Source organism: Pogona vitticeps, chromosome 5 (genome assembly GCF_051106095.1).
Source record: "Pogona vitticeps strain Pit_001003342236 chromosome 5, PviZW2.1, whole genome shotgun sequence".
Taxonomy (NCBI): Eukaryota; Metazoa; Chordata; class Lepidosauria; order Squamata; family Agamidae; genus Pogona; species Pogona vitticeps.
The window spans coordinates 163,136,188-163,151,081 of record NC_135787.1 but is presented as its reverse complement, the minus strand read 5'-3'; the positions used below and the strand labels follow the sequence as shown (position 1 = coordinate 163,151,081).

At 39.7% G+C, this 14,894-nt stretch overlaps 1 protein-coding gene across 4 annotated transcripts in view; it reads right to left on the bottom strand.

Moving 5' to 3' along the window:
* The window catches only part of MRTFA (myocardin related transcription factor A), a 109,856-nt gene that overhangs the window by 30,334 nt on the left and 64,628 nt on the right, over positions 1-14,894 (bottom strand). For 2 of the 4 annotated variants that reach the window (XM_020787831.3, XM_020787832.3), the window contains exon 1: positions 11,718-12,236. The exons of the other annotated variants lie outside the window; for them this stretch is intronic. In XM_020787831.3, the coding sequence (XP_020643490.3) occupies positions 11,718-11,841 (124 nt within the window). In that variant the 5' untranslated portion in view covers positions 11,842-12,236. Of the gene's footprint in view, positions 1-11,717; positions 12,237-14,894 lie in introns of those variants that run through there. 4 annotated transcript variants of the gene reach the window in all.

Below are 14,894 nucleotides of genomic sequence, written 5' to 3'. Positions count from 1 at the left end.
ACTATGGAAACAGGGTTCATTGCTTAAGAAGTCCTGCAACACCAAACCTCACTGCAGATCCTGAAACTGTGAAAACAAGAAGAGACTACACAAAGTGATACTGATCCAGGAGGATGCAACCAGAACTTCAGGTTTACAAAACTCTTTGTTCCTCTACTCCAGAGTGAGCAACTCGTAGCTCTTCAAACATTGTCAGACTACAATTCCCATCTGTTCCAGCCAACGTAGCCAATGGGGGGTGTTATAAGAATAATTGTCCAACAATATCCAAGGCTCCACAATTTGAGCAACTTTGCCTCTGAATAACTTTTATTACTAAAATTTATCTGAAGGCAAGACAGATGTGTCGCCCCATTTCATACAACTACCAGGTTACACTACCACAGTTAGCGCCCCCCCAAGGTTCCAAAAATACTTAGAATGATTTCAAATGTACTTTAATTATATTTCACTTTAATTATATTTTCAGTTAGTGGCAGCAGATGTATTTCTCCAATCTCTCAGAGAAAACAGAAAGTACAGATCTAAAATATGCTAGTAATTCTAAAACCAAAAGGAAATTATCATTTTTTATTAAATACATGTTCTGTTTATATACAACTCTCTGTCTAAATAGACATAGCCCCAAAATAACAAATTTGCAATATATTAAAAGCTATGACTGACATTCGTAGTAATAATATGAAATATAGGAAATCACATTACATTCATGTTTTTTGTAAAAAGTATTAAAATTCTATGGAACTGTTAACTCAGCAGCTGACTTACAAACAATCTCCTTATCACTCATAAGAAGCTTCGCTTTGCCCACTTCAACCAAAGAGATTTGGGTTGTGTGGCCAGAAACTTGACATAACTACATTAGGGCACAAAAAACACCTATACTGTACCTTATTCGCTTCCATGACATGGGACCAAGTCAACTGTGTGTGCCAGCATACTGCATAGTCACAATAAGCAAGCAATCCTGGCTTGTATGTCCAAATGCAATTATTCCTAATGTGCATCCTTACTTTTGCATAGTCTCATTCATAAATGCTATAGGTTTTGTTTTTAAATATATGCATTCAAAAACAATGAATAATGAGTCTTAAAATAATAAATTTCAAATAATGAGTCTTGAAATACCTTAAGGACTAAGGTATTTATTATGGCATAAGCATTTATGAACTGAAACCTTTAAGTACACACTTTTAAAATATTAAATAGTAACATTACTTTTCTACATTGCCTTTCTAAATAAATCTTACTACAAGAACAATCAACTGTAGAAATCAACTGAAACCACTGAGAGGGTAGGTCAAAACAGTACAGCACAAACTGTTTAAACAGGAAGTGAAAACACCCATTGTAACCAAATGAAAGTATAAGAGAGGAACTTTAGGCATCTAAAAGTATCCAAGATGTATTAAAAAGACTGTCAAGTAGCTCATGCTTTCATGCTTTCACACTGAAGAGAATGGAAATGACACTTCTAAAACCCACTTGACGAACTCTAGCCCATGAAAACTTGTGCTACAATAAATGCTTGTCAAAGAATATCACAAGAGAGCCTTTTTACCCCTTTAGCCTGTGTTGCTTTAAAATCACACTGTTGTAGAAACTGCACTGCTCTATCAACTTTATAAAGCAGTCAGGTGCTCCCACACACCCAGAAGAGATACTCATGCTCAGACAAGGCGGCTGCAAATGCTGCCTTTTTAAAAGGCTTCCACTCATATGAATCCTGCTCATATCCCTAGTTTCCACTCTCTCTAATCCATCCTGTTAGTGCCAAGCCACACTTCTGGTGACAGACTGTATAGGATGCTCCACAACAATCACTTTGAATCATTCCCCCTCCAGGTCCATTTTGGCAGCTAACTGAAACTGTTATTTATTTACTTATTTATTTTACCTGTAAATTTTTATTAAGTTTCAACTATAAAGGCAAAAGAAAGGTATGATTAGAACACTCAAACAAAATTCTGTATCTTTTCACACAATTATATATCTTTAGATTTTCATCTTTCAATTTCCAATATATAAGGCAGGTCTTTAACTTACAATGTTGACCTAAGAATTTATAAAATTCTGACCATCTTTCTTCATAGTCCTCATAATGTCCATTTGCTTTCAGTAATGTTGAGATCTTATCCATTTCTGTATAGTTCAACACCTTCATTATTAGTTGGTCTTCATCAGGGCTCTTGTTCACCTTCCATAGTTGTGCATATATCATTCTAGCCACCGTAATGATATGAATCATTACAAACTTCTTATGTTCGTCCATATTTTGTTGAATCATAGACAGTAGAAATCGGCAGGCCTGGTGGAATGAGGGCGAATAGTTTGAGGGACCAAACTATTTGTTTCCAGTCTGTGGCCCCCTTCAAATGTTCCAGGGCCTGCCAAGATGCCATATGGCCCTCATTGAGAATAGCTTCACTACAGCAATGATTCCCAACTTTGAGTCTCCAGATGTTCTTGTACTAAAACATCATTAGCTGTGCTGGCCAGGATTACTGGAAATTATAGTCCAAGAACATCTGGGGAATCAAGGTTGGGAAGTACCAGAGTATGTCTACTGAATCAATGGGAATGATTCCTCTGGGAATCAGAGGAAGTGATTAACTAAGTCCCCATTGATTCAATGGCTTACTCTAGTGTGATTTAATTAAATCTGAATCATAAATGCTCACAAAGTATATTTACTATTAAAAAGGGAAAGAAAAGTCAACAAGCTTCAAGTGAAGTAACTGAAATTTCAGAATGCTCAATTACCTTTTTAACTGTGTAATACAATACAGTTTTCAGAACTATGCACGACAAAATAAAAAATGATATTCTATATGAACTATGATGTTCTATAGTAACACATATCAATGTCTTTCTTGTAAAAGACATACTAACTTAATTGCTGGATTAGATATGATGCAGCCCTCGTCATTATGCAAGCATTTGTCTGCTAAATAAAATATGCGGTCATTTGTAAAGAACTTTACAGAGAAAAACATTTTAATCCTATGATTGTGAAGAGGAGAATGTAAACTGTCTCTGCTATTTGGCAAACTGTATAGTTCATAGGCATTTAAGTGAAGCAGACTGTAAAGAACATGTAAACTAAAAGGATCATATGGCTGTGTATTCATCTATGGGAAGACGACTAGTAATAATTAATGGTACATGACACTAATTGCAGTAAAAAAAATCACAGTTATTTAGAGCATTCATGGTACTACATAAAACATTTATGATGAGAAGGAAGAAGACTCTTCGAGCTTAAGTACAGAACCTCACCGAAAGCCATCAGTTTTGATCTACAAAGACCTCTCACATTGGTTCAAGAGCAGTTATTACTACAAAATGCAGAAAATTTCTTATTTACTGCAACCATTTAAAAAGGTAGAAGGGTGTTTGCAGGTTTACTCTGTAATATCATTAGAGGATATTATGAATCAAAGGACTTTTATTTAAATTCATGACAAGGAATGATAGTACTGCAATAAGGATGAGAAAAATGAAGTAGTTTGACTTTAGACTGAAAAGAGAGTACTAAGGATGGCATATGAAGCACCAGAAACAGATATGTTCTTTTAAATTTATTTGAATTAGGAAAACAATGCAAACTCTCAAAATTTGTCAGCAGGAATGTTGGTGGACAGCTATGTGTTCAAAACGTATTATACCTATTTTGTGTACTAATTACACTTATTATTTGGCATAATCGAAGATGGTAATTTTTGCTTTTAAAGTTCTCAACCATTTGAAACCAAGTTATCTGACGGACTACCACAGTGATATAAGCCCATATGAGCTTTACAGTCAACTAACTTTAAAAGGTATCAATTAGTAATCTATCACAAAACAGAAACCCCTCATGTTTAGAAACTTTTGATAAACTACTTATCAAATTTCACTTCAATTTGGATAGGTACATACTATTACTATTGTATTTTACAAACTGTTGCACACTGCTTTACATAGGCAATAGGAACCAGAAAGACGGTATATACAGCAAAATAATGAGACTTCTAAACAGATTTTCCTTCTTTGAGATGGGAAGTTGTTTATAACATCCCATTAGGAGCTCAAATTTTTTTGTCAAGATATGAATATATAAAGTGTTGAAGAAACTGGGGGTTGTAGAAAAAGCAGCGCTGAAAATGTACATTGCATTTTAAAAACAGGTTTGAACGGCAGTTTACTAAAAGACACTGTGAAATAATCAGTCCACTATAGCTGGAGCCCTGGGAAGGGCAGAACCACCCAATCTTCTTGATGCTTTTTGGGGGGACCCACAATTCCCTGTTGCATCACTAGAGGCAGGAATATTGCTGCCATCATCTTTGCTCTGGGAAATTTTAATAATTAGCAAATCCCTTTTAATCAGAACCTATACAGACAGCAAAAATCATGCAGGTGGCTGCTCACACCTACAGACATCTGTTGTTTAGAACCCCCAGAATTCTGCTTGTGGAATTCTTTGAGAATTCTGGGATCTGGAATCCAACAAAAGAAACAAATGGCACATCTTGTCAACACTATTTCTGTGATGATATCTGTATCAAAAAATGGTTAACAATGGAGCCTAAAATGGAATTTTCTTTTTTCACAGTCACACTGCACTGTTTTAGCTCATATTCAGTTTGTAACTTATAGTAACTCCAAGATCCTTCTAATTCACAGTATTATTGAGCCAAGTATCCCCCATTTTGTAACTGTGTGTTTGCTTGTACTTACCCTTGTTAAATTTCATTCTGTTGTTTTCAGCCCAGTGCTCAAACCTATCAACATCTCTTTGAATTTTGTTTCCGTCCTCCGGGATATTAGTTATTCCACTTAATTTTGTGTCATCTGCAAATCTGATAAGCATTATCTACACTATCTAATCTAAATCATTAATAAATGTTGAAAAGCACCAGACCCATGGCTGAGCCTTGTGAAAAGGAGCCATTGATACTGTGTCAACTGCAAGATTTGTTTTCCAAGAGATATCAGGATATCCGAAGAACTGACATTACAAACACACTGGTTTCATCTGTATGACAGAGATCCTGAAAAACTCTGGCTTGACATGTACAGTGTGAGCAGTATGTGCTGGTGTAGGCTAGCTCAATATCCCAATGGCAGGAGGGATAGCTTTTATAAGGTGGTTGTTTGAGGATTCCATTAAAGTTCTGTTTTATCAGTTGGTTGTAAGTTTTATGTATAAAACAAACTGTTCCAGTTTAGACTATTCCATTTAAACAAGACTAGCTCTGCTAGGACTATAGTTCCTTATCACATTTACATCATACTTTCTGGCTTGTGTAGCATGTGAAAATTACAAGCTATCAAATGTTATTTTACTCTTGCCTATCTTGGCCCTTTACAGAAGCCAAAACAGATTGAACTTCTTGAGTGATCAGTGCTGTAGGTGCCTCACAGACAGCATGTAGTACCAACAGTCCTGCAAAAGGCTGCAGAGATCTGTCCCAAAAAAGAGAACATTTGAATCTGATTGATTTCAGTATCTACAACAGAGGTTCAAGTTTATCAGTGCATCCAAATCTAAGTATTTCTGGATTAAGTTCCACTTTGGATTCTGCTTCCAATGTAGGTTTTTTTCATGACTGCAGAATGTAACAGCCTTGATCACAATTCTTTTTCTTCTGGAGCTGTCAATCAAATTGGGTATCACTGAAGATGGTGTCTTACTGAGATGAAATGTACTGTAATGAAATGGTCACAATCATACCTCATAGGCAGGTGTCAGTTGAAGCTACTGGGAGATTTCTGTTGCAAGTATTAGTTTAAACCCTAAGGGTCCCAACAGCCTATCTGGTCCACCATGCTCTTGACCATCTTTTATGAAACCACTCCGCACTGCCATATAGATACTTGGATATTAAAATATTGATGTCCGTACTTTCAATTTTTTCCATGGCAGACAACAAAAATATAACAGAATCCACAGAAAAGTGTTGTTAATGGAGGACCACTTTTTTTTCCTACACAGCAACACGATGCTGTCTTTGCTGGTTTCAAAGCTCTACGCAAGGTGTTAACTTTATTTTTTCATGATCTCAAGAAACATTGCCTCTCATATACATTTCCCTAAATGCTGAGATAAAAATCAGAGCCCTTGGTTTATGTTCCTCCGCTACTAGAGGTCTGCCAAGTAGCCATGAGTGATGGGATTTTTCTCCTTTACAGGCAGGAAGATTTCATCATTGGAAGGAGATCCACCTAAAATCATTTTACTCTGCTTCCTTGCTTTCCAACAAACACTAAAAACATATTTGCCTTTTCACAAACATGATTGTGTAAATTCAAAGAAGATGACCTGAGTTCAGAAGGAATTTGCATTTCAGTTTAAAATTGGTTTGTTACTGCTGAAATGTTAAAATATCTTGGCGTTACTTTACTTAGGTAATTCTCCTTTTTAGTACTACTAGTCACTGCTTACCTGCCTTTATACTGAATGAGATATAAAATCAGTAGGCAAAAGAGTCACCAGAGTTGAGGGGAATCCTCTTTTTTTCATTATTTTTTGTGAACCATCATTGCTAGAGTAAGAAGTTCCTTAGCCGTGTGCCACAAATCAGTACCTCACAGCCTTCAAAGAAATTCTAACACTAATCTACATGCATAAACTCTGCAACTTCCTCAAGTGCAATGCAATCTATTTCTACAGAATGAAATAGAAAGCATTACACAAGCACAGGTGGCCCAACAGGATTGCAACAACAGGAGTAATGCAACTGGCCCATGGCCTTGGATCAACTTCTAAGTACTGTACAGTATTTACATTAACTTGGAAGCTATGAAGCACTGGCACACGAAGAAGATAGTAAGCATCTTTGTCTATCCATAGGTGAGTACTGTTGGTAAGGGAAAGGATGGCACCATTGGTATCACTGGGACCTGTAATATGGCTGAGTGTTGTAAGAACTATCGGTCTTTTTCATCTTTTGTAGGTTGTTGAGGATTTCATCCATTTTGTCATCAAAGAGGCCAATGCCATTGAATGGTAAATCCTCAATATGCAAACATGAGTCTTCTGAAAGATAGGCAGAATGTAGCCATGCGTGTCTGTGGAGGGCAACAGCAGTGGCCAAGTGCTTAGAAGCAGCTTTGATAATATGACATGCTGTGATTAATTCTTGACAGGCCAAGGCCATGGCTTCTTGGTGGAAAGCAAGGCCACAGTCCTTGTACTCGTCGGGAACAAACTGAAGTGTTGGTAAAGCCTTGTTGCAGAAATGTCTACGGTGGACTCCCATAGCTGCTAGATAGCTGACAACCCAAAGGGTGAAGGAGGCTAAAGAACAGACTCTTTGACCAATGATATCAAGCTTCTTGCCTTCTTGGTTATTAGGAGTGGCATTAGAGCAACTGCAAACTCTATTTTGTATAGCATCAACTATGACTGAATTAGGAGGTGGGTGTTTGGAGAGAAAAATGGTATTGTCTCCATGTGTTTTGTACAAGTTCTCTATGCATCTGGATATTTGAGGAACCGATGAGGGTTTAGACCATGACTGTTGTATGAGCTTGAGGAGAGAAGAGATAAACCCCATATGGAGTGGAGGGGTTTGGTCCTGATTGATGTATTCATAAACCCTGTCTGATTCTGTTGATACTGGCTGTTGGACATCAAGGTCCATGAACTTTACTATGCGAAGGATGGGTTGTGAGTAAGAGGAGAAATTTTCAGATGGAGATAACGGTGAGCAAGAAGAGAAATCTTCAGATGCAGCTGAAATCTTCAGCTATGTCAGAATCAGGTGTAGGTAGATTAGGTGGAGACTCATGTAGAGGTGTGGAGTCTGAAAAGTCACTATCGGAGAGTTGGTGAGATGAGCATGGACAATATTGTGGTGGTGGTGAGGATTGCTGGTATGGAGATCCCGAGGCATGAAGTAGGTCTTCTTGTGGAGTGAGGTGGGATAACGTCTGGGCTTGCCGGTACCATGATGCTTTTGAGGGATTGATTGGGTGGATGGATGAGGTAATGGCTGTTTAGGTTGTCGAGATTGAGTGGCATTGAGAGGAGCCAATGATGGTCCTGTGTAAGCTGTAGTGACTTGAAAAGAAGAGGAGCATACATGAGAAAGTGTAGCTGGTTCTGTGGTCTGAGGCTGTATCGATGTTGATGGTAGATATTGCTTTGATACCAGAATTGGTTGAGCCACGTATGAGATCGCTGATAGGTGGGTTTGGTCAGCTTTGGTACCAGAAGAGGCGGGAGTTTGTCATCTGAAGAGGACTCATAATACGCCTTGGTTGGAGAATGGTACTGAAGAGAAGATGGAGACTCAGAAGAGTCAGAAGGGTAATATTATGCATATCGAGCATGCTTGGGTTCAGTATAAAAACCAGTGTCAGTCTGCCAGTATCGATCGGCTCGGTGTCGATAGCATTTTAGGTGGAGGCTCATAATATATTGGTGCTCATACAGAGTGACCTAATTTTGGGCAACAGTAGCAAGTCTCAGCATCATGAGATGCCATCAACCCTGATGGTATCGGAGGTTGTGCATATTCGGCATCGGATCAGCAAGTCTCCAGTGTATAGTGAGTTTTTTGAGACTGTTTGCATGGAGGCAATGGATCAGCTACGGCAGAGGTTGAATCAGACTTGAAAGTGGAGACAGAACAACGCACAGATTTGGGCCTTGAGTATGCTGACTGAGAAATCACTGTTACCTCAGCGGAAGTATTAGGCCAGTCTGGTGACTGTGTAAGTAGAAGAGATGGTGGATGTCCAGACTGTGGAGGAATGGAGTCGTCATCTGCGGAAGGTGAATCAAGACATATGGTCGGCTGGTCTTGAATGGGAAGAGACACTTTTGTCAGGTGCAAACCGAGAAGAAGGAAGCCTGGATTGGGTAGAAGAAGAGTCTATAGATGGCTTATTCTTTTTCTTTGTGGGCTTAGAATGGTAAGATGCCGGAGTCGGGTTCAATGTCAGTGTTGATTTTGACAATGATTCCAAGGTCTTAAATTTCGATGCTGACTTGGACTTAGGTCTTGAATGAGCTGATTTTGGTATCGGAGAAGTAGAAGCCATATCTGTGGAAACTGTTGGAGGCTGAGGAGCCAAAGTGGGTTCCACAGAAGGTGGTAATGGACGGAGGGAGTGTTACTAAGGTTTCTACAGACCTGGCATGAAGAAAGCTGGTGCAATTTCCCAGGCAAAAGACACAGGAATTGTGTCCATTGGAAAGGAGGACGTTGTTAGGGCACAAGGTGCACCATTTCAACGGTCCAGTGGGGGCCATAAAATGGCAGGAAGGGAAGGCAGTCAGGAGAGGGAGAAACAGCTCAACAAGTCTCTTATTATTTTCCCTCTGCATTTTTATGTTTAGGAAGAAATCAAAAGCAAGGTGAACGTAGAGCTCATCGAGATATTAAACTTCAGCGGTGGCAAAAAGGAACTGAGGCAATTGCCAGGACAGGCAGACCACGTGTACTAGGGGGCGGTACTGGCAAATGTGTGATAAAGCTCTAGAATATTTCAGAAACCTCTGCGCAAGCACAGATTAACCCATTAGTGTGTATTCACAGAGACCACAAAGAAGAATCTTAAATTATTTCTGGTTGGGTAATCCATCCTCCACTCAAAACCAGTTCCAACCTGCTGCCTGGAATTCTTCTACCTAGATTCCAGGTTTCATCCCTGTTCAGGTATCTTTAAAAGCCTCTCCTCTACAAATCTCTGGCTTGGTAATTTGTTGATTGCCTCCCCTGACTGTCTTTTGTACTTATTCAAATGTCTTTTGCAGTCCATGCCATTGTATCAGTACTTTTACAACCAGTTCAAGATTCTGGCTCTGAAGGATATATCAAAGAACAACAGCAGCTTCATGTAATGGTAAGCTGCTTTGCATCTACTTATTCACCTGGGGGTGGAGGAGGGAGAAGAAAAATGTGCACCCATCAAGTACACCTATATTAAGCATTTATAGCCAATATAAATGTTAAATTGTAAATGACACAGTACCGCTAATTTATATCTCAGTGCTATCTAGGAACAACATGAACAAAAAGGATCCTTTTGCACAGCTCAGTGGCACTTTTCCCACATGATTTTAAATTATTATACAAGCCAACATGAAAGGAGAGGAGAGAAGGGAGAGAGGAGTAAATACAATGTCAGATTCATTGCCTTGTGATTCAGCACTACACTTTCAATGGAAAGATGAACATTTCACACATGACACTTGTGACTAGGGACCATTTTAAAAATAAAAACATACTCTAGGGTCAAGGTATGTGTCGGGATCTGCAAGATGAAGGAAAGTAGGGGTCTTGCAGATGAAGCCTCAGGGGCAGGGATCTTTCTCCTTGACCAGCAAGGGGAAAAGAAAAGACGGGACACTCGAGTGTATGGCAGCTGTTCAGAGGCGGAATCTCTCGTTCCCCCGCCCTCTCTTCTTTTATTGTATCCCCCTACTACATTTGCTCTAGTTAATCAATACAGAGGTAACTAATTTCCTGAATACACAGCCAGAATAACCAGAGTGCTAGTAAACAGAGACAGCTAATTTCCTTGAATACAAAGGCATCAGTAAACACAGTGGTTGGTAAACAGACAGGCTGGCAAACAGACAGTCAACAGTAAACAGACACAGCTAACTTCAAATACACAGCCAATGTAAACATTCCTCAGGTAGACATTTTAACTACATTACCCAGAGACAATAGACAGCAGGTTAATGATCATCCTTACTGGAAACTAGTGACTTGCAGTTTTAGCATGAGGCCTGCCATTGTCATAGATATACATTTGCTACTGCCACAGACATATACATTGTAACAGCATAACAGCATAAATTTTCCCCACAGGTATGCATTTAACTAATAGTATCAACCAATAGGCTGAGGAGGGCAAGAGGAGAAGGGGATGACAGAGGATGAGATGGTTGGACAGTGTCATCGAGGCTACCAACAAGAATTTGACCAAACTCTGGGAGGCAGTGGAAGACAGGAGGGCCTGGAGTGCTTTGGACCATGGGGTCACAAAGAGTCAGACACAACTTAATGACTAAACAACAAATCAACCAATATATTAGATACTGATGTCAAGCAATATTTTAGATGTATAATCTAAAACAAGCTTATAGTCTTGCCAAACTACATTTTTGCTCATTAGTTCTCCTGACATTTCACAAAGTTATTTTGCCCAAATGTAATTTGCAAAATTCCCAATTTCCCCTCTACTATCTCTGATGTCCACATCTTCCCATATTTTAAAAAAAGCTCTTAAAATCCCTATGCTTACAATAACATTCTTTTCCTGGAGGGCATCACATATCTTATCTTTTCTCCTATTAGCACTCCAACAACAGGAAGCACTATAATGATATAAGCACCACATAAATATTTGTAACAAATCTGTATCTATTACTTATAAAACAGTTTCTCTTTCTGCCCTTTATAATCAAAGTACTGTACTCCATACTGCAACTTCTCCTTTATTGCTGTGACAGGCCTTCTGAATACTAATATCTTCTAGACTTACTGTAAAAAAAGAATAAAATTTCTCACAGGATTCATGGCCCTGTTTACAAGAATTCTTCAGAAAATGGAATAAATCATCCTCTCCAAACGAGGCTGAAAGGAATAAAAGCCATACCAATAAAAACTAGTTCAATTGACATAATTACAACACACATTGGAAGACCTCCAAATTTGACCCAAAAAAGCCATTGTGAATTGCCAAAGGCAAATAGGATGGTGCTTACTAACCTTCTCGCAAACTGTGGTAAGAATCCTGACCCAAGCCTATGCTCTTTCCATCTTTCAAAACAACCTCTGCAAATGGCACAATCCCACTATAAGTGGGCTGCAGAGTTTTGGTTTTGTCCAACATGCTGGGATAATATTCCAAGATAAAAAGTTTAATCCTCAGAGAAGGGCTGGTACAGACTTCCAAGTCTTGTCGTCTCCTCACTCTTCAGTGTCACTCTGCCATTTCAAGCTAGGCTGACCGTGGAATTGAGCAGACACCAGAGGTAGTCACATCAAGGGAGCCAACATCTGAAGATCAGAAACAGCAAGCATCTAGCAAAGCCTTGTTCTCCCATCAGAATTAAGTTCAAGCATAGAACTGTCTTCCTTTCCCCAGAAGGGAGATTCACACACATATTAAAGCATTACAAAGGACTGAACCTCAGTCTCTACAACTGTGCATAATGACAGACGGATGAATACTTTCATGAAGCTGCTTGCAGCAACAGTTAACCTCATTCACCCAAAATAGTAAGCAGTTGGTTTCTCTACTCAGGTCTCAAACACTTGCCAAGCAAGCATCATCACGTGACTCAGTATCTGCCCTCTCCTCCTCTTCTCTCCACCTCCAATGCTGTGCTTGCAAAGACGAGAGGGAAGCCACAGAATCACAGACTTGTAGAGCTGGAAGGGACCCCAAGAGTCATCAACTCCAACCCTCTGATAAAGAAGGAAATCCACAGCTAAAGCCTCTGGACCAGCAGGCACAGAGGCTTCTTCCTATTCCCAGTTGACTGAATACTAAATTCTAGTGTCTGGAGGAAAGCCTAATAGCCACAGAGTAAACCCATTAAAGGTCAAATAAGCATCGCAAAAGGAATTGTTTATCTCGACCTGTTTGATCTACGTCTGTAAAGTTATAACAATGAAAAGCCTTGCCTTTTTAATGGTTTAAGACTATTAAATACTACAGGATAGTGGGACCTTTAGTACTTTCACCTGAATCACTGGAGCTTTTAGGAATCACTTAAATGTGGGGTGCTCTCAGGAATCCACTTAGTGGCTTTCCAAGAGACTGAATAAAACTTCAAAACATGCAGCCCTCTACATGCCTGGCCACTGTGCAGCTTATATACTTATCCTTCCAGACAACTGGCTGCAGCTGCTTGAACAGTTTAAGAGTTTCCTAGCCATGATGGACAGGTGGCCAAAGAGGAACTTTATTTGTAGTTTCTCTCAAGAGCTGAGAAGTCAGCCAGCCTGGGAATCTGGCTCTCTGCCCAGCTGCTGAAAGGCTTGCCGGGGGCCCCCGCCCCCCCGCCAGCAGAGTTACATGTACACAGGATATACTGCCACCCTCACTTTTGGCAGTGCATGTTCTTTATACATAAACTGAGTTTTAAATATCATGAACTACAGAGGCAAGAATAGCAGCTGCAAGCTTGAAAACCTATCAGGTGACGTCAAAACACATTCTGAGCTCTCCCCACCACACTCCTCCCCACTTCCTTTTCCATATCACTCTCACATTACCTCACAAATTTGAGCGTACGGCACTTTGAATCCTTCAACTGACAAAATGCATTTGAAATAGAGCTAGATTACTATTCCTCTTCAACTCAGTATGAAAAGCATTCAGGTTGCAGCTCTGCCTCTCTGGCAAAATGCAGCTACTACAAATTCTATATTCTGGACCCAGTGTGATGAGACAGACCCTCCCTTCCCCCCTTAGTTGACAAGATGTGGGAATGATCTGAATATTTCACTCACACAGAGCCTGAAGCCACATCTTGCCTAAGGCTTTTACTAGATTATTTTATCCAACAGCAAGCACAATCCGAATGACATCAACTACCTTGATGAAGTTACACCAGCTACTCCCTAAAGAGAAGAGCTAAAAGGCTAATTTAATATGACAGACAAGGATACTGTGCGATGGCCATATAGCCCACCAAAAGTTTATTTATTTATTTATTGGACTTATATACCGCCCCATAGCGCTATAAGCACTTTCCGGGCGGTTTACAATTTAATTATACAGGCTACACATTGCCCCCCCAGCAAGCTGGGTACTCATTTTACCGACCTCGGAAGGATAGAAGGCTGAGTCAACCTTGAGCCGGCTACCTGGGATTTGAACCCCAGGTCGTGAACACAGTTTTAGCTGCAGTACAGCATTTTAACCACTGCGCCACGAGGCTCAGTTCCTCATCATTGAAAAAAAAAAACCCTCTATATATTGACTATTTTACCCAGAAGCCTTCAAGTCACAAGGCTGCCTATTTTAATGTTATTGCAATTTTTTTAAATGGTTAAAATAGTCCTTATCTCAACTTACAGTAATGGAAAGCAGTTGTCTCTTAATAGGAATTCTGACCTACCAGTAAACCATGGGGTGCTGTTGGTATGTACCATCAAGGCACCTCAAACATATGGTGACACTATGAATCAGTGATCTCTAAAATGTCCTATCCACAACAGCCTTGCTCCGCTCTGTAAACTTAAGTCTGGGACTTCCTTTAGGGAGTCAGTCCATTGATCTTCCTCTTCTCCTGCTGTATTCAAAGTTTCCCAGCCTTATTGTCTTTTCCAGAGAATTCTGCCTTCTCACGGTGTGCCCAAAGTAGGGCAGTGTCAAGTTCATTATTTTTGCCTCCAGACATAGTTCAGTATTAATTTGATCTAGGAGAGCAAAGCTCTCCTCCAGCATCCTATTTCAAATGAATCATTTTTCCACTGTCAGCTTTCTTTAACTGTTCAGCTTTCACACCTATACATGGTGATCAGGAATACAAGAATATGGATTATCTTGGTCTTGATCTCCAGTGGCACATCCTTACACTTGAAGATCTTTTCTAATTCCTTCATTGATTCCCTTTCCAATCTCAGTCTTCTTCTGATTTCTTGGCTGCAGTGTTCATTTGGATTGAAGGCATACAACATGTTTAATAATTTCAGTTCCTTCAATGTCAAAGAGGAATTATATCAGAAAGATTTGGATATCCCGGACAACCCAGACAATGTAGTTGCTGACCTTGAGCCAGACATCCTGGAGAGCGAAGTCAAGTGGGCCTTAGAAAGCCTGGCTAACAACAAGGCCAGTGGAGGTGATGGCATTCCAGTTGAACTATTTAAAATCATGAAAGATGATGCTGTTAAGGTGCTACATTCAATATGCCAGCAAGTTTGGAAAAC